This window comes from Temnothorax longispinosus, chromosome 5 (assembly GCF_030848805.1).
Source record: "Temnothorax longispinosus isolate EJ_2023e chromosome 5, Tlon_JGU_v1, whole genome shotgun sequence".
NCBI lineage: Eukaryota > Metazoa > Arthropoda > Insecta > Hymenoptera > Formicidae > Temnothorax > Temnothorax longispinosus.
This window is the reverse complement of record NC_092362.1, coordinates 5,501,026-5,522,004: the sequence shown is the minus strand read 5'-3', so window position 1 is coordinate 5,522,004 and position 20,979 is coordinate 5,501,026. Positions and strand designations below refer to the sequence as shown.

At 37.7% G+C, this 20,979-nt stretch overlaps 1 protein-coding gene across 3 annotated transcripts in view; it reads left to right on the top strand.

Moving 5' to 3' along the window:
- LOC139812693 (zwei Ig domain protein zig-8) overlaps positions 1 to 20,979 on the top strand; it is a 487,042-nt gene that overhangs the window by 448,047 nt on the left and 18,016 nt on the right. For all 3 annotated transcript variants that reach the window (XM_071777735.1, XM_071777738.1, XM_071777736.1), the window contains one exon: positions 17,386 to 17,504. In XM_071777735.1, coding sequence (XP_071633836.1) covers positions 17,386 to 17,504 — 119 coding nt within the window. The remainder of the gene's footprint in view (positions 1 to 17,385; positions 17,505 to 20,979) is intronic.

The window sequence follows — 20,979 nt, the reverse complement described above, 5'->3', positions numbered from 1 at the left end:
TCAAAAGCACATCTCCTGCTGTGCAAAAAAAGTCTTTAGATTCCATCTTTCCACGAATGGATACGTCTGAGAAAAATGTTTTAATGGTTGGCATCGATATTTCTCTGGATATTGTAACTCAGCTCATTAGTAGCTAATGGAATATCATTCCTGCATTTTTTGTAACGAGGCAGAAAGGAGAACATTTTCTTATTGTCGATTTTATTTATTCTTTTAGCTAGTATGATGAATACTTTTTTGCATCTTATTGTTAGTAAAAGTATCAGGGTATCTGAAGTATGCAGATGCTGAGTATCCAGGGTAATCTGGACCTGGACTATTGTTGGAACTACTGCTGGATGACGCAATTTCCATGCGAGATATCCCTGGTCTCGTATCTCTAGCAGGTGGCTGATCCATTTTTAAATTTGTGATGTGATCCCTCTCCTATACTGCCTTATCTCCTACTGTCCGATCCGTTGCCCGATGTTTTCGTGGTAGCTTCGTGCCCCTCGTGGTGTCCGCGGCGGTCCTCATCCCTGGTAGTGGTGGAGAACGGAAGCAAGCGTGCAGCAGGCAAGGATGTAGGCACAATGTGCAAGCGGGCAGGCAGGCGATACAGGCACTCGTCGGATTTCGAGATGCGAGCACTCGCGCGCAACTTCGGCGATATTTTCTCGGCGCGGTAGAACCGTGAGGCTGATGTGCACTCGCCGACCATTCGATGATGAGAGCTTTTCCTTTCTTTATTCCAATGTGAACCCTCGTGAATTCGACGTCACGCTCCTGCGCGATACACTCCGCGCGAGAAATCGAATCTCTCGCGCGACAGTCCGCGTAAAAACGATGCGATAAGCCGTCGCGCGCATTTTACCTTAACCTAGCTTCTCCTGAAAACGATGCACAGGCCCGTATTCATCAGTCCGTTCTCATTTCAAGGCCAAAGTAATGTCTGTAACGAAAAAAACTGAGGGAAAGGCACGAAATTTATTTTATTTTTATATATTTTGCAAGTATTGAATTTATTTAGGAAACAATCATTATTAATCAAAATAATCTTAAATCAAGAATCCAGCTGAGCAAAAACGTCGCGTGGGAAATATCTCTCTCGACCACGGTCTATGAATCATCGTCGTCTCCGACATTTCCTCGTTCAAGATCGTCATTTGGATATCTGTAATTGTACATATACAATTATAATCTGTCTGTATCAGACAGTTAATGGAAATGGGTCAGACACAATGACAAATGAAAAATAAGGAATAAGAATTCCTTATTTTTTTTTATTGTGTCTGTAAAATTAATAAATTATGTTACTTTACCGGCTAAAACATAAGTATATAACCACGCCCGCAAAAAGCCCAATCATGATAACCCATATGCTGAAGAATATGATTTGGGAAAATAGATCTAAACCTTTATAGATTTCGAATAATGCGTCTATAACAATTAAAAAAAAAAAAATTACAAAGTGTAATAAAATGATGTAATTAAATGATAATAGCATATTCGATTTGCTGATGCGACCCGACTCCGAGTCGACAAAGTACGATCAAAAGTACGATTTGAAACACGATGTCTGCAAAAATCGTACTTTTTCGACTCGGAGTCGGGTCGAGTCAGCAAATCGAATAGGTACGCTAAAAATTAAAAAAAAACTTACTGTTTGTGAAAACGCAGACGGCTGAAAAGATTGCTCCATACTCCGTTGCTCAAAACCGTCTCATCATTTTAGAAATATATAGGTTGTGCCGGTTTTCTCGCGGGGAAGATATAAAATCAGTACAAAATTACGGCTCGCCAGGCACGTAGCTTCGCGGCGCGGTACCGCACCGTGGTGCTATGTCGAGGATTCGGCCGCCACAAATGATTTCTTATTAATTATTTCTTCAAAAGGTATTCCCTTATTGGATAACGCCGTGGATAAAATATCTCTTCGGTTTTGACTCACATTTACATACGCATTAAGAGCAGTCCACCGACCATTTAACTCCTTACTCATTACATCCCAGATTTTGTCCTTTGATGGTGGTATCTTTGTTTTGAAGTGTTCGATATATATGTTTCTCCACTAACGCAATCCTTTCTTTTATTGGCACAAGTGATGCCCGAGCGGCGGCGGCGGCTCGCCAGGCGCGTTTCTCGGCCATCGGAAAGAAGACTCCGCTCCGGAAGTTCGCGGAGTACAACGTCCGCAAACTCTTTGCTTTCAATTCGCCACATTTTGTTTCCGCGTGGAAACTTGTCCCTTTAATTACGGAAGCGGGGCGGAGAGGGAGGGATAGGGGGAAGGGGAGGGGGCAGACCGAACGCAAAGTTCCCCGCAATTTCGAAGTCGCGGGAGCTCGGGCAAAGGTTCATCAGCTTGAGATTAATAGCCCATCTGTTTGTTTTACTTCGCTGAGCCGCTCAAGTACGATAAAGTTCTTCTGTGATTAATTGTGCCCGAGTCCGCGAATTTAAAACCCCCGAAGCGCCTCGCTATTCCGACGACATTCCGGTTGTTTTAATGGTACTGAAGGGCGTACGGCATTAACGTAGCCTTAACGAATTTTCCACGGGGGGGAAGATAACGAATTCCGGGGCTTGTTCGGAGAAACCCAGTTGGTCCTTAAGTCTTCGAAGGATACTTATAGAGAAGTTTCCAGCGTGCGCGCAACGAGGAGTTTGTCCTATTTGCAATAGCATTTTGATTCTCGTGCAGGTTCATCTACGTAGAACAAACATTGAGAAGGTGCAAGTTCTTATATAGTCGTTCGATAACAGCTCGTACTTTCATGGTTCATCAGGATTCAGACAAAGCCGTCTTATTCTCATTTCATCGCTACAATATTCATGTATAAGAGAACTAAAGTTCAAAATTACATACCTTTAGCGCTAAAACAAGCAGCGAGGAGAATTTCAGAAGGAATGAATTTATTAAATAAAGCTTGGCATATATAAACCGTGACTAGATAATTTAATCAATAATGAGTAATTATGACTATTGCATGATGGGTATTATTTAACGTATGGAATTACGTTTAATGATTTCTACTGAAGTACAATGTTATTTTCACCACGAAACTTTGGACTGCGAATATACAAGAAAAAAAGTGTAGGAGGTGGAAATAGATGAAGACAGCGATGTTATTTACAGCTAAGGTGAAACAATAAATATCTATCATGGTTGGAAACTAGCGAAGTAAAAAACCACACCAACTGCGCCCCTGTTGCGTCCGATAGTTTGTTGTCATTTTCCTCTTTGTTTACCCTTCCTCGTAATATGTTACGTCGATTCGAGTTTGTGTCGTTTCCCATGCTATATTTACCACTTTATCTCCAAAAAAGTTTCCTCGCGTACGAGGTATTGACAAATAAGAATTTTAGTAATCAGATTTTTCAAATCTAATATTTACGAATTAATATATAAATAATTATTTTACGCTTGAATTAATTTTTAATAAATTTACGAATTTTTATTTGTAACAATCATTATTTCGAACTTGAAATTATTGAAGGATGTTTGATTGCGAAATTTAATGATGTTTATTGAAACTTCATTATAAGAAATGTATAATTATTCATAATCGTTATCATAAAAAAATGTATTTAACATCATGTAAGTACCAAATATTCTTCTTATAAAAGGATTTTTTGAGTACTTTATCTATTCACATGACATTACAGATTACAGCAATTAAATTTAATAGTTATTAGATATTTAGTTGTAAAAAGAAGCCGTCTGTGTAATTCCTCTCTTTACCTTATTTCCATGTGATAAAGCAGCGTGATTCTCTGGCATTAGGAACTTCCTGAGGAAGCTCTCGGCCTTTTCGCTCTGATTTTCGTGCAACTCGGAGCGGGATTAAATCTACACGCTATCCCATCGCGCGCGCCGATTACCCGCGGCCGGATACGATAATTCTCGGCAAAAATTACACGCAGATGCGCATCGTATTCAAACCGCGCGGTGAATCTCGCGGCAGGTGAAAGTAAAGACCGTCATAAACAAGAGATTATCCGTCGCCGTATAATCCCCCCCCGATATCCTCCCCTTCATCTTATGCGCGTTTTCATGCTGATCCCCACCGTGCACTTCCATTTTCCCCATCTTATCGGATCTAATCGCGGGATATAGGGAAACGCGCATCCATTTGGCTTCCCTAATCTATTAAAGTACATCCCTCTCCGTCGAGTTGTAGCTTCGCCATCATCGTTTCTCCCCTTCCGCTCCTTCTCCGTGTCAGCCACTTCGCTCACGCGAGGTCATCCGACAACTTCATCAGCTTCGCGGCCTGCGGTTCACAAGTTGTATCTTGTTTACGGCATCACTGTAAATCGCACGATGTACCCCGGCTTGTTTTCCTGAGGCGCCGCCGGTCTCATTACCAATTTCCATATCCGCCTCATTCTGCGAAGTCGGTACGATAATGTTAGCGAGGCGAGAGAATTCCACTCGCAAGAAACAATTTTACGCGAGTTTTACGGGTTTCAACCGAGTTGAACCGTTTCAAACAGGAAATTGGCGCTTAGGATGGAAAAGAGTTTCGCAGTAGTACCGTTCAATTATCGTTTAGCGCACTCAGCTAAAAACAGCGCTCCATGTGCACACGATGCTTGTGCAACGATTGCGCTGGGCTCGTCATAGGTCAGTAATATCCGCTGCAAAATTGTGTTTTACGTGACTAGTCAGCGTGAATTGCTTGCTCTTTGCAAGCAGCATAAAGGCAATATCTTTCTTTTCCGACGGTTGCCTGTTAACATGCAAGTGTACTTATCTTCGCGTATTAATACTTAATTCTTACGTCAAATTATTTATCGATTCCCGTTATAATTTTGTATTTTGTATTTTTAGTTTTGTTAAAAAAATTTCTAAAAATAAATTTTTTTTTGCAACTGTTGCTTCAAATAATGTTTAAATATATAGTTAAATTTTTTGTCATGTAAGACTTTATTACAGATTATAAGTTTCAATAAGAAGCTTGACATTAATTTGCGGAAAGTATATTAGTTTCTATTAAATAAACGTGACATTTTTGCAAAATCTGAATGTGGAAAGTGGAGCGAGCAAACGCAGGTTCAAGCGCAATTTCGACGCGATTTCGGATACGTAATTAGCGAAAATAATTTCCGCGCTCTGTGCATCTAGCGCACGTAAGGGATTCGGGATGCTGTTCATCGCGAGATAATATTCAAGCGCGCGTACACGCAATTGCAACCAACGATAATTATAAGAGCTCTAATAATTGCGTAACTTAGTCTTGTGTCGCCGTGTTCTTCACGCTGCGTTGAGGCAGTCACGTAATTTTCGGGTACCGCCTAGATTGTGTCGAGGTACGTATAAACACGTCATTCTGAATTTCGTATATCTAGCGCGCGAAACGGCGGGTTACACCACAGGCAAGTACAAATTTAATTAGCTCGCAAGAAGCGATGAAAGCGCGACCAGCGTATATATAAAGCTTAATTACATTGAAACCGTGTTCTTCACGCTTTGCTTTGCACGTACCCGGTACTCGTGAAGTGAGAGATTCGAATATTTTAAATTGAATTCGTCTTTTAAAATGTTATATGACGCAAGCGAGTCTCTGGTCGTGTTAATCGCAAGGAGAACACGTCGCGCGAATTATCGAATATTCTGCAGGTGGACGTACAGGGACGTCCTTATTCCGATCAATTTAGTAACAACGCTGTATATACATGTATATATACACTTGTTGTAACCTATTAACTTCTAAATTATGTCTTTTAGGAAATTTGACCAAGTTGATTTATCGATCTCTTTGACAATATACGTCGGAAAAGTTAATGAAAGGTAGTAATTTATGAAAATTGCTATGTAAATCGATGCATACATCAAAACTTTAAGAAAAATAATGGCAATTGTAATTGTATTTCACGATGCAATATTACCAAAGCTATAATATTATTGCACCTAATAGGCGAATGTGCGCAAAGTCAAACAAATTTAAAGCTCATTATTTTCATATTTGTTGTACTCTTATTCAACCTTTTAAATCGGAGTGAAGGCTTTTGTTACAATCGCAGTCAAACTGATGGAATACAAATTGCAGAATACAATTAGTATTATACAAATTAAAAGTCCATAGTAATTTTTATCGAGAAAGTTTGTTAATAAATCGTTTGAGGAGCATTAAGTATTTCATTTTGTGTATCGGGTTTGTTGGGTTAATGAAATACCCATCAGTAATACGTGGACTTATTAACAATTCGCGATTTATTATTCATGATGCATCTATATGCGGATCTATAAATCATTCGCGCGTTCTATAGCCGTAGAACCGACGGGATATATCACGGAAGCACGCAATTATGGTAAAAATAGAGTTCGCGATATTACCTTATACAAAATACATTGCGCGAATCTACGGCTAATATCTCGGTTTGCACTTCCGCAGTTAAACGCAGTTATAAACGTCTATCTTTGTAGCTTTATCGGGTTTTAGCTTTAACCTTCCATACGTAACATACGCCGCGTAACTGTATACCTCTATGTAGTTACACCAATCTATGTAGAATTAATGTTTCCTCCGTTATTCGCACCGATGACTCTCGCGCGATACCGCGACGTTTTCTATAATATTGAGAAGATTTATCTGTCAGGATTATTTAGGGATATTTACAGCAAGGGAAGTTCTGACACGGCCGGGTAATGGAGCCGTCTGTGGTAGTAGCGCGAACATGATGTCGATGCGCGGAAACCGCACAAAAACCGCGACAGGGTCGGGCAAAAGAGGAGAGGAGAGAGGAGAGAGAGAGAGAGAGAGAGGAGGAGAGAGAGAGAGAGAGAGAGAGAGAGAGAGAGAGAGAGAGAGATTAAGGTAATCCCACCTAACTGATGACGGTCGTTCCAAAGGTTTCAACAGATTAATTGGAAGATCGATCGACACTCGCGTTTCTTATCGTGGCAAAAAAAAGAACACTATGCGTCATAGCAACGTTGACGGGAGTGTGACACAATGTTGCTTCTTGAGGAGCATTAGAGCATTACCTTAGGCGGAAGTGCGGACTTGCATAATTTCTGTTTTGCGGCTTCCCAATTTTTATCGCTCTTTGATGGCTTTTGTCCGGCTTTCAACGTATTCATTAATCATCATGACGCTTATAATAATATATATTTATCGTATCTTTCTAGTTATTTAAAGAAAAAAAGAATTATATTTGTAGGTAAATATCGCTCGCATATCGATAACATTTAGATATGCGATGTATTTCGAGGTATACTGCCGTCGTAAACAATAGAGTTGCTTTGAATTGTGTAAAATATCCCTAGAGATTATACTGATTATAGCGTACAAGCATTGTATGCGCGAGCAGTATGTGATGTCAATTGTCGCGCGATAATTGTCTTCTACGGAATCGAGAGGGAAAGACGGAGAAAGCAATTTACTAAGCAGAGAACAAGAGCGTATTGTGGGCTAATGACAGTGCCGTGCTATTGTGGCAGCGGTGTAAGCGTCAGAACGTGATTTATGGCTAATAATACCACGTTACTTGGACGTTTCGTTGGGAAAAAAAGGGGGTAGATAAAGCGAGCGAGTGCATAAGATCTGTTATAATCCTTGTCGTCGCGGCTTAATCGATTTGCGTTGAAATGTCTGACTAATTTTGCTCTCTATCACTTTCATGGGCAATTGTAATTTAAAAAAACCTGGCAACAAATTCCTAATGATATCCGCCATTACAATGCGGTGCGCATCGTATTTGTATCATTATCATTGTAAACTCAGGTAATTTATATAATAAAGGTGATCCTAAAGCCGTTTGTAATACCTACATTCGTATTTTAACATTTGCTTCGTATAAAATTAAATTCTACAACTTGATATTACAGACGGTTTTACCCGATAAAAAAAAAAAAACAGTCACGTCACATCCACGTCGAATCCACGTAGCAATAACGTGGATCCACGTACTGTTTTTATCGGGTAGGATCACCTTAACATACATTACATATATACAATAATATAAACAGATACATATAACATATACATATACATTACACATTTAAACGTTTTTTTGACATATTGTTTTTTCTGAACCGGCCGGGTCGTAACCGTAACGGTCACAATAATGAAGAACAGATCCTGCCGTTATATCGGAATAACACACGACCTACACGACACTATAACACATGACACGTTTCAATATAAATTATAATATACGCTCTCTACAGGTTTATCTGCGTCGTAATACACGTAATACGTAATGTAAAATGTTTTTTTTTAATTTTTAAAATTAGACAAAATGTAAAATTATTAATCTTTAGCCAGTCTTAGCCACGGTTGTATACTTATATATATATATATATGTATAAATATATGTATGTATGTATATACTGTTGGAAAAATCGCATGTCCTAACCAATTAAGTTAAACTTATATCTACGTTTTAACACTTAATGATTTATTTGCACACGGATACATATAGTTTTTAATATTTTTCATTGTACTTGTTGTACATTCACAAAAACAATTTTCTCTTCGGTCTTTTCTACCCCTATTTCATATATAATTCATTAACATTTGGTTGATTAGATCTAGTTTTATATGCGATCAAAAGTCCATATACGAAGTTTATAAAAACAAAGCTTTTTCTATGAAGAAGCAAAACTGGGTGCGTTCAGCCGATACTCCGCTAGCCTAGCAATCGTGAGCAGTCGCTCGTTTCCTCTCCTTTTAATCCATTGGGTCAAAGGAGAGGAAACGAGCGAAAACGAGCGACTGCTCACGATTGCTAGGCTAGCGGAGTATCGGCTGAACGCACCCACTGTTACACGGATTGTGTGATTATTACAAAATTTATCGCTAATAGTAAAGCATGTCCTGCTATACTTAAAAATTAATATACTTAAATCAATTTTTTCAAATTTATATGTATCATATAGGGGGGAGGGGTATATAATAATAGAAGTACATACTGTTATAATGAAATAAAATAAATATATAAGTACTGTTATATCATCAGTAGTCATAAATAATATAAAAAAAAAACAAGCCAAATCATAATCCTGTACCGTTATCACAGCAATGGATAATAAAAAAAGCGAAGAAGAAAGTACATTTATCTTTGCGGCGATTTGATTTAAGTGTTAGCCATCAAATATTTACGGAATGGCTTCGCATTTGCCATCTCCTCGCACAATTGTTTTTCCACAGGCTGATGGTCTTAAAGAAGTACATCACCTTCAGTGGAATCTCGTTCCACGCTCTGTATATTCGCGCTTCACTTAAATTATTCAGAGGGCGAGAGAAATCCTGGGGGGAAGGGCTAATCCGAGGACGAGAGAATTGCGGGGCGCACCTGCACGCGTTTAAGGCAGCGGAAAAAGGGCGCGCGAGTCGTTTAACCCGAAATCAGCTTAGCGCGTTCTCTTTCTGTCTCGCGTCTCCGCGTTTCCGCGCTCGTTCTCCATGCCCCCTCGTCGTTCATCCCTCTTCCTGGATAGATTTTATTATTTATTATATATACGCTCGCTACGAAATTGGTGCCGCTCGTCCCGTTCTCATCCTCGTCCTCTTTCTGCTCGTCTCTCTACCCTCGCAAGGCGGTAATTACAGCAACTTCCGGTGTAACGTTTCATATCAGCATGCGAACAACGAACGGGGACGAACTGTCGGTGGAAGCTACGCGACTGCTACAATAGTTCCCTCCTGTTCGGCTTGCTCGAACATTTGATCGCCCGTTCCATGACCACGCGCATGCATTATTCCCGACGTTGTTTAAAATTTTGACGGCGAATTGCGCGCAAGGGCGAGGGAAACTCCACAAATCCCCGTCACTACCGCACACGCACCGAAAGTAATTTGGGAATGGTGCATCAAATTTTAAGTAGACGTAAGCGCTCGATCACCGTTCCGATTTTAGACTGACCGTGACATCATTAATTTATTATAATATAATGTTATTTAATTTAATTACATAAATGATAAACTTTTTTAATTGCGTGTCTTTTGTAATTTTAATTTTTATCTGTCGTGAAAGAACAGATAAGAATTGAAAAAAGAATTCGATGTCTTCTTATATTGTAGGCTGCAATGTAATTAAGAGGCAATAGTAACATTATTTTATTTTATAACGTAAGATAAATAGAATTTTTTTTGAAAAAAGTAATAATCTTGTGGTCGTGGAACATATTTTGCGTTTAAAATGGGGAAAAAAACACATGAGAAAGCGAAATAATCAAGCAGTTGTCGTAACTTTGCCTCACTCTAATTTAGATTGAGCAAATTATACACCGGTACATTCATATTTCGCGACGTAAAAACGCGGCCGTGAAGAGCGGTAATTTCGAGATTTACGCGCTGATTTCCGAGTGTGTTGAGATAAAAATGTAGCGGACCGGCGAAAACGTAATTAACGTAGTTACGACAACGTCGCTACACGAAGTGGAAATCGTCGTCGTCGGTCTACCGTTGTAGATCGCGCGAGAAAATAATGAGTCGCAAATATGCGACTCGTGGCTCGAGCGATAGAAGAACGAGGGGAAGAGACGGGTTATATAGGAAGCGACGATAAAAACCTGCTAAAGGTAATATCCAGATTGTTAGCCAGTGACGTGGAAAGAGATGGCATAATCGGAAGATCCTGCGATTAAACTACGTGGCGCATGGAAATCATATTCTATCTCTTTACTGCATGCACGAGAAATGTAACGCGTGCGTTTGATAAAGTGTACATGTATATCGGTTCAACATTGGGATGTATGACGTAAATAGCGCTTCGTGTTGATTTACCATTTAACGTTGGCGCCGGTGATAACATTAATTATCATTACCCTCATTCCGAGAGGTATATATATGACAGGCGGAGTATTTGAAATATGTCGCGGTTCAATAGCGCCTGAATAGGGACAGTTGAAGTTGATTATCCCACAATCTACTACTCTGGCGAGAATTGGAGCGCGGTGTCCCGTAGAACGTGGATAACATTCCATTCGACCTATTTTGCAATTCCCTAGGTTCTTAAACGAGGGGAACGCGTTCAGCTGACGCGCATTCTCTCAACATACGTTTGACGCTTATTCTGAATAACGTAACGGCCGTTCTCCGGAGTCTCCATTGCAAATGGAGCGTAAAAAAAATTGTCTTAATATTTTGTAAAACATGTTCTTGGACGCTTCTTGAACGTAGACAGGTTTTAGGTGACATTTATTACAATTATAACATAAATTATTTATTAGTGTAAGGCAATGGAGTAAAGGCTGCGTTTGATTCGGTCGGTTCAATCGGACGCGCGGAAAATGTATATAACATGCGTATCTCTCATCGTGGAAAAAAAGAAACGTTTCGCTTTTCTCATGCAATATCTAAAGTATCGGTCGCACTTCGGTCGATAAATTTCCATTTAAAAGATTTCCATCAGCGATGTGTTTGGCCGCTTCATTGAATACCTCCATTGAAGTGCCACGTTACGCTGCTCGTGCCAAGCAGTCTATTTACATATGGCTCTTACTAGTCTCACTTCCCTTCTTGAATTCATTCTTACGTGCAATCTTATTTGCTTCTCGTGCTTTTCATTGTCGACTGTCCTCGCGTATCTTTTTCCGCCGAGGTTGCCGCGTGAGAAAACGTAGGAATAATACCCGGCTCATAAGTCGCGCACGAATTATTTTACTGCGTATAGTACGAACTCATAGCAATGCACGTAAAATTCGCAACGAGTTTTATTGTTCTACGTATTTCTATGTTCCCGTAAATACACGGTTTTATCGGGCAATCCTTTTATTACCTCGACTTAACGCTGACAATATGTTTTTTAAAATCGATCGTCGTAAAAGGGGCCGTATCTCTCTTTCTACCTCTTCGCAGTCGTAAAAATACTACCTGTTTTAACGTCGCCAAAAATATCGGCGTTCACCACAGTTTTTGACAGTATCGGGATCTTTAATACATAATCTTTGATACTCGGTTGTACATAGTAGTTTGATAAGTATATTTGTTGTATTAGCGCGTATATATTTATTGTATTAACGCATGTATTTGTTGAGAATTCTTTGACCGCAAGGAGAATAATGGTCAATGTGATTGGTCAATTCTTACAACTCACGACTTACAACACCCATTGTAGACCGGCCCTACGTGACTCGCACGGAACGTTGGCGGATCGCGATCGTTAGTTTGTCAATATTCGCGCGACTCATCCGACTCGTGCTGTCCGCCCGCGGGTGGCATTCACAATTAATGGGAAAAATTGGTACTCGCTCGCGCCGTACTTCGCAGGTGCGCGAGCCAGAGAGTGCCGGAAGGACTCACTCATCGTTAAACCGTCCGAGAGTCCACACCAGCCTCTAAGCACACTTATTGGACACGATCGAGTCTTCCACTAATCACTCGGACGCAGTCAAATTCGTTTGGACGAAGTCGAGTCCCTACACACTCACCTCGTTCTGGTGCACTGTCAAGTTACCACACACTCACGGTGTCTTTGCATACCGCCGCGGCGCCGTCTTGGCGTATCACTATTCGGGTGTCGCCAAACGGCCGGATTTCATTCGGAGGTCATCAACGAGTACGATCAACGAGACTAACCACCGGGCCTTGTCTACACCCTTGCCTGTCTGCTTGCCTTTATTGCACGCTCTGCTTGCCATTATTGCACGCCTTCGCTCCTCCCGCTATCACGGAGAGTTCGCAACCGAGAGGAAGGACATCGACAGAGAGAGCATCTTCCAGGAGGGCGCCGGGCCACGACACAGTAAATCGCTTTGCATTTTACGTACTTGTCGCTTTGCGTGCATGCTGCACCCGCTCTATTCGTTTTTTATTATACGTTTGAACATCGCGAGGGTATTGTCCCTCTGATCCTTCGAGTTTCTAATAGAACTTCCGCAAATCCGAGGAGCGTTTCACACACCCCCGAGCAATCTTTAAACAAGAAATTCTTTTAAAATGGCAAATAAATGGCAAATGGAAATTTTAATCTTCTTCCATTACTGTGTTTTTTATCATTTTAAGCATTTAACTTTATATCTTTTTACTTCTATTTTATCATTTTTCAAGTCTTTATCTATGCACAAATTTAACAGAGGAACATGCATCTCTTTGTTTTAATAAAACTTTTTGCTTCTTAGCATTAACCAGGAAAAGAAATAAAGCGATGCTTTCAGCTGCTTTATACAACATTTATGTATACACAGCATTTCATGACTACAATAATTCATATAAAACTTTATGATACTCTTTCAGAAAAAATAAATTTTTATATGTCTATTAATCGTACTCGAATAGAATTAATGTATTTTTCTCAAATCTTCAACTAGTTTAAACAACGGATATTCCCTTTGAATCGACCCGAGCACGAAATGTGTACGTGCAAAGTCGATATTCGTTACGATTTTTGTTTGACTAGTCATCGTAGGATTGATGCGTCGTTACATGTAAATGCCATCAGACGAGGTCGAATAATCACGCACGGTACGTTGGGCAGTACCGGCTCGTCCGAAGAGGTAGTCGCGTGCTTCTTCGGCCGTCCTGTTAAATATTTAAATGCCAGCGCGGAAACAAGCCGCGTATTTCGGGACGGAAGATTGTTTTAGGGAGAATTTATAAGATTTCCGATCTGCCGTGAACTCTCGCGTGACTTCCCTCGCGCAATCCGGTCCTTTGGCATGAGGAAAACGGAGGAGGAGGAGGATGTCGCGCGTTCCATAAATCCTTTATCGATTACAGCTTTAGGCACATGCATAATCGTTAATCTAACTCGTCTAAATAATGAACGTCTCAGTGTGACAGGAAATAAAGTATAATGCGGTCATTTGTCTGCAAGTAGTACAAGTAGTCGTATATAAGTAAAACATGCATGTGAGAGGAAAATGTGGCCTGATACTGAGCACTGAAACTAACAATAAGGCAGTTTTATAAATGAGAGAAGGAAAACATTTGTCTTCATGTTTTACAGTTACCTTCCTTGATTTCTATTCCGCAAGAATGTATATTGAATTATACTTATTGTTAGAAGAAAACACGACTTTAAACGATGGCAATCTATATTGAAATTAAAATTGTTAATAATTATTCCAAAATTCTTTTAAAAATCTAAATTAAAAATAAAATTTTAAATATTATCTAAATTTAAATTATTATTACAAAAATCTTAAAAATTTATATCATAATATACATAAATATATATTTAAATAAATAAATAAAACACAAAATGTAAAAATAAAGATTTGTCAATCAACGTAAAAAAATCGCTTGTCTATTGATTTTACATGTTATGGCTTTACAAAATTCTGCCAAATAAAGAGTTCCAAAATATTTCACGTTTGTCGGGAAAAATGTGTGGGCAGTGCTTGCTTTGAAAATTTTAACATATATGCCGGTTGGGAACATATGGCGTTCGTGGTTGGCTTACGAATGGTCGAATCACAACCTGCGAGAAGCGTAATGTATCGTGAGGTCTACCGTAGCAGCAGAAAAACACGAATATCAAATAAACCTCGTAAATTTGAGAATCCGAAAATTTAGTTAACGCAAATCTAATACAGATTTAGCGCTGATTATTATACGTGAAATTATTAGCTTCTCATTTTATAAAATATTAGGCAGTTTATAAATCAATTAAAAGATTATTGCATAACATACCTATATTGTTTACTTATATTACTTTTTAATAATTTTTTATTTAAATGTAGTGTTATATATTTCTCTAACAAATATTTATAAATTTTTTAAAAATAACTATTTCCAGAGAGATATTTGTGACAGTAAAATTGAAGAAATCTTTTAAGTTATTTTTGACAGGAAAGTTTTACATAATTACTGTACACAATATTAAATTGTTTTTTTTTATAATTATTGTAAGTACCAAATAGTGTAAACTAAAGATGGCCAACCCATGTTTTATCAATCTAACTCATCATCTAGTATCGAATGAACATGAGTTGCCATCTTTTCTTTATGGTCATCTTACCCGAGTTTACCCTACTCAAGCACCGTGGCTGAAAAGTTACACAACAGATTGGAAATAATTTCTATTCATAAAGTGAAGGGTTAATATACGTTCTTCTTAGAAATGATTGTTAAATAAAAAATAGTTTTGATAAAAAAAACCGCATATGTAGTACTGTTATTGATATACAAAACTTTTTAGATATTCTGTGTGGAATATGACGAGCTCGAAAATACGAGAATCAATATCTCAACAGGAGATACAATTCGTATCAGATTTATGTCAAGGTATTTCTTACCAAAATACCACAGAAGCGTTTGTTTTACAAGAATCGATATCAACAGCCGGAATAACGAGTGATCGGAAATCTGAGTGATAATCGGTTTTCAGTTTCTATTTTGGTATTCGAGATACGCAATCGATATATCGTATTTATCTTTTCAACGAATAATCTTGCGTCTTATTGTTATATACAAGAGGATTCCTCGGCAATTATGCGAATATACGAGAATCACCTCCGAATGCTCCTGCTCTTCGGCGATCCCAGGAGACTACGGCGATATCGCCGCGCGAATCGCGATACAAATAATATTCGAACGGATATTTATCGGACTGTCAAAATCCTCCGCTTTTCTCGGCGAAATATTATCACGCTCGTTCAACCATTGCTTTGTCTCGGGAATTCGCCGAATACTCTTGATGTTTTACCTCCGGCGTATCTTCCGCGTGATCGCGAATCTGCATTTTGAGGAACCTTGTTTCCATATTTGTTTCATCATTGATTCCCAGCGGAAATGCTCAATATCTTTCCAATGCTTTTATTCTTACGCGAGATAAGGTGAAAAATCAGATTTCTGACAATATTCATATTATACTGTCAATCAAAACTTAAACACTTTTTAGAATAAAAAAATATATTTTACGTTATTTTATTAAATTTTAATAGAATTCTTAAAATACAATTAACAAATAATTATTGTTATAACGACCAATTGAAAATAAAAGACAATTTAATCAGAAAAGAACTTAAAATCGAAAAATTTATTTTTCTTCTAATCCATATTCGTATCAATTATAGAATGGATGGTAGACATGCATTTTTGTGTTATTGTGTATATTGTGTGTTACATTTAGCTATTAACTGAATTTCTTATCGAATCATGTTCCACCACCGTATGTATCATTCTTAAATTTTAAGAAATTATTTGTTGAATTTTTTATTTTTCAAATTCTCGTATTATTAAGAATTTTTTTTTTAAATTTACATCAGAATTTAATTTTGTATTTGACTAGTTTTTTCCAATTTTTGAACATTTACGTACATTTGGTTCCACGTTTTCGAACTTTTATACGTAGCTTTTCCCATTTTTTGTTCTTTACTCGCTATTTACGTACAGGTTGTACAAATGAAAAGAAAGAGAATAAAATGTCATTAGGAGAATTGTGCGAGGTAAAGAAACGGAGAAATCGACAAGAGCCCTGGCAGAGGAATGTTATCCGCGTCCCTATCGATCTCACGCAATTCAACAAAAACGTTCGTACATCCACACGCTATGAAGCGTTAAGAAAAACTTGCACGTACCGCGCAAAAAAAACCTAGCACTTTTTATTCGACGAAACTAGTTAATACCACGTTAGGGGCACTTTGTGCGTAGTTTTGGAACACGTTCCCACTACTCTCGTCCTCCGTTTTAGCCATAATTTTTCTTTTTTATTTCCCTTTTTCAAAGACGCATATGGTCTCGCAAAGTGGATGCGCCATTGCAAGTATATTAAAATAGAGAACTTAAAAGAGAAAATAGTTTATTTATATATAAGTAGAATAAGATTTTTGTAAAAAAATTGCTTTACAAAAAAATAAAAATATTTTTTAATGCAATTCTTGTAGCTCGACGGTTACTATCATTTGCTTCAAAAAATTTGCTGTCGCGCTTTATATTAACATTTGCATTTTATAAATTGCTAGCATTACTTAAATGGGAATTAGTTTATTTCGTATGTAAAATGGAGTTGAAATTTTCTGTCAGCGTAGCGTTCTATTTATATTAAATTCTTCAAGTTTGTTGGCACAATTTTCTATCGAAAAATATGTCGGCTTGAAGTTGACGGCAACGTATGATGAATATGCAAGAATATGGACCGCTGCCTGGCTTAAAATTAATCAACTTCTTGCATCAACGATATGCAACGCATTTTACAGCGTGCACTCAACAACCATTACTATTCTTTAATTAAAATTCTAAGCTTGACAATTGTTAAGCTTTGGAACATGAAGCTACATGAAATGCTATAAATTGATTAACTTCGAGAAGACTATTGAAACAATGTATTTTTCTGCATCACTTTTATTGATTACTTTTCAATCCTTTCAGTGATAAAATCTTGATTTTAATTTATCTAAAAATGAACAAACTAGACGGCTATTTAAAGGAAAAAAACATTTACATATTGAAGTAATTAACTAAAATCGTAAAAACGAGTGTTAAAAGTGATGTTTCTTTTGGATTTCAGTTGTTTCGAAAGAGATGCATGTCTGAGGAAAGGAGAGAGACACGAGTATTTTGTGATCATCATGAAGACACTCTGGATCGTGGTGGTCATCCTACTCGAGATACACTTGTACTTTACAGGTGAGTTTGGATTTATGAAAAGGTATAATTTTGTTATACTATTATTATACAATGTAGATCGCATACTGTATGATATCTTGAACATGCAATTATTGAATAAGCAAAAAAATTTGAAAGAGGAAATTTTTAAATAAAAGTTTGATAAGTTCTACATTAATTTAAATATATAATATGGAACGTTGTATATTTTAAAATGCAAAACGCAAACGTTCATTTTAATTATTCGCAGAAACAGGAATAAAAGTCCTAGTTTTGTAAGGCTATTTATTATTTAGCATTTCTAAATTTTACATTTATAGTTGCATATACCAATAGCGCGCGCATTGCTACACTTCATTTAGAATTCTTGAGGTGTTTCGGATATTACGTATTTAATTTCGTCGCGTCAGGGGAACGTCGGATTTTTGAAGATTTTATAGGATTAGAGTTAGAAATTGTGACGGGGAAAACGACATGCTCATTCGTATTTCTACCTCGTGCGTTTTCCTCTTCGCAAATCGCGTGTTTAAGTATAGCGGCTCTCCTAGCCTAAATAATTTTGTTTCTAATTCTCCACCGCGTCGTACTCTTCCTCATTGGTATTCGCTTCGCGGCGGCATACAATTTTCAACGGTAATGATGCTGCCTGAAGAAACACAGGCGGCACGCCACACTCTTCCGTATTTGCGTTCAAGCGAGTTATTTTCGTGCCCGGCAATGGAAAACACTTAATCCGGCTGACAAGCAATTTCCGGTTATCGTGTTGCTTATAAGTGACGTACTTTTGCCTCGTTAGTGTTGAACTTTTCGACGGGCGTATCGAAATCGCGTCGATCGCGTTCGTCGTGTTGTGCCCTTACGTCATGATTCCCTTCTTCTCGGGACAGCAAAGCTGTCGGCGCTGATATATATACCAACCGGACAAATTCACAGAACGCCTCATTTCCGAACGAGACGATGCGGTACTGCGAATTTAGGTCGTCGCCGTAACACCTCCAAAGCTTTAGATCTAATTGAAAGTTTAATTAAATGCACATCGGCCCCTATTACCGAGCCGTTTTACGATTCCCGATTCGGCAAACTTTCCGAAATTGTGCTCTAGATTAATCTTCCACTATGTGCGAATACTAATCACCGGTAAATTTAATTTAGAAAATTGCACCAACCCATTTTACTTTGTCTTTGCTCAAGTTAACGACAAGGCGTTTATAAGATTTAATATACCCATTCGTGCTAATTATTTTCTACTTTATTATGTATTATTGCCGAGAATACATCGCGTCACAGCTTGTAGATACAGCTTTAAGTATTAAAACTTATACTTCAGAGATTTATATCGAGAGATTTATATCATACCGCAATTAAATATTTTCACAGTTATGCATGGATAATTCTAGATGTTCATATGGAAAGAGATATTTCAGGAAAATAGTAAAATCGAGTTTGTGAATGTTGAATAGCCATATACTCAGTTAGTCGGTAAAATAAATACGCGAGCGGGAATTTAGTAATATTTTAGCGCACGGCAAGATTTATATTTAAATATTTTTATTATGGAGTGTTAACTTTTATTGCATTACTAATTAATTATTTTCGTGTTTATAAATTGCGCGTTATAAATAGGAATAAAATATTTTTAATGTAAAAGTATTTAGTTTTAATTATAATATATTACTTTTTCTTTATATTTTATTAAAATTAATCTAATATTTAATATAATATTCTTTTATTACATGATGTGAAAATCTCTATAATTTTTTTACAAAGTAGGGATATTTACTTTAATAAGCCCTCAGGGTTTCATTCGTTTAACCGCTCTTTCTTTTCTTTCTTTATTAATTCTAGTCGCGGAGAGAATTCGAGTATTTTTCCCGCGATAATTTCTGGCGAATAATCACTTTGAGATACTAAATACTGACGGTGGCAACGATGTTAATTCATTTCGACGAGAAAATTCAAGTGAGATACGTGCTACGCTGATCAACATAGAGAGACTAGCCTGTAACAGCCTTTTATATTATTAACGACAAATGCAGAACACGCTCATGCACAAAGATTCCGTGCTATCCATCGATCGAGCTTTTTCTAACTTGCATGAAAAAGAGGCTGAACTCGTCGTTACGTAAATTAATTGAGATGGGTATTAATAAAACATAAATTATGTGTTTATAATGGTTCTTTTCTTGTTTTATATATATCTATTATGGGAAATACACACACATTTTATATTTTGTTTCATATTCCAACAATATCTAATTGTATATAATAAAAATTAAATGAAAATGTAATGTTTAATGTAATGAATATTATTTAACAAATTGAATTATCATGATTAATTAGTGTCTAAAAATCAATTTACAAGAGCCACAATCTTTTGTATAAATGTGCATAAGTGTAAAGTGAAATCTTGTTACGATGCAATTAGCAAAATAGAGTCTTTTAAACGTGTAAATTATTGAAACGTGCAAATGAGAAAAAGAGAAATAATATGATGGTAATATGATGGTATTGCGTAATTGGATTGATAGGTTTTACTTATAACGATCAAAGAGAAAATTCTGTTATTGATATTAATGCATTTTCTTAATTAAAAAGTATATTATTAAAGTATATAAATATTTAATTTGCTGAATTAGAATAAAATTAGATCATAAAGATTATATTTGTCATTCGCGAACGCATTTGTCTAATATAACTTACGTAAAAGCCGAATTATAGTTGCGTACTATTGTGTAAGAAGAACTGCAACTAAACAAAAATATTGCCATAAACGTTCACGTGGCGCAGCGTGTATATCGCAACGTTTTAAAAGCGAACTTTGCATCGTTGGCGCGAGGCGTCAAGTTTCGAGCTCGGGCTTTCAACTCGTTGAACAGAAATAGAGGCTTTCCAGCTGGATATTTGCCAGTTGAAAATCTCGCTTGAAAAAGACGCTCGCGGATAAAATTCTGGCGGAAGACTTTTTTTTTATCGGGAAAGTCTGAGATGTGCCCAGAGACAAGCAGGAGGCGAGCCACAATGCAAGAAAGTTTCCGGCTGAATATCTGCGGGAATTCGCCGCGGTTTGGCGCATCTTGGGCACCGGTAAACGTCCAACTGAACCATCGTAATTGCCATGACTAAGTTATTCACTTAAGCCACTTGGGCGACGCTCGGGTTATGCGTTATCCTCGCGATGGTGGCTGCATTAATCTCGGAGCAAGAGGGTGCTCCGTCGTCTCCCACATTCCCTGCGCCGCGCCCTTCGTCAACCATGGAAATCGCTCTTAATTCTTGATCATAGCCGGCCTTAGAACTAATAGCCCTCATAGGAGAGACAGATATTATGAGCGCGGAAGTTTGCTAGATGTACGAGAAAACACGTGGCGTGATTTCTCACATTTTATTACAGCACTTTCGTAATTTTCATTTAATTGAATCTTCTGGGAGACTTTAATTAATCAATCCTGTTCTGCAATCTGCGCTAAGGTCTGAGTAAAAGAAAGATTAAAAGAAA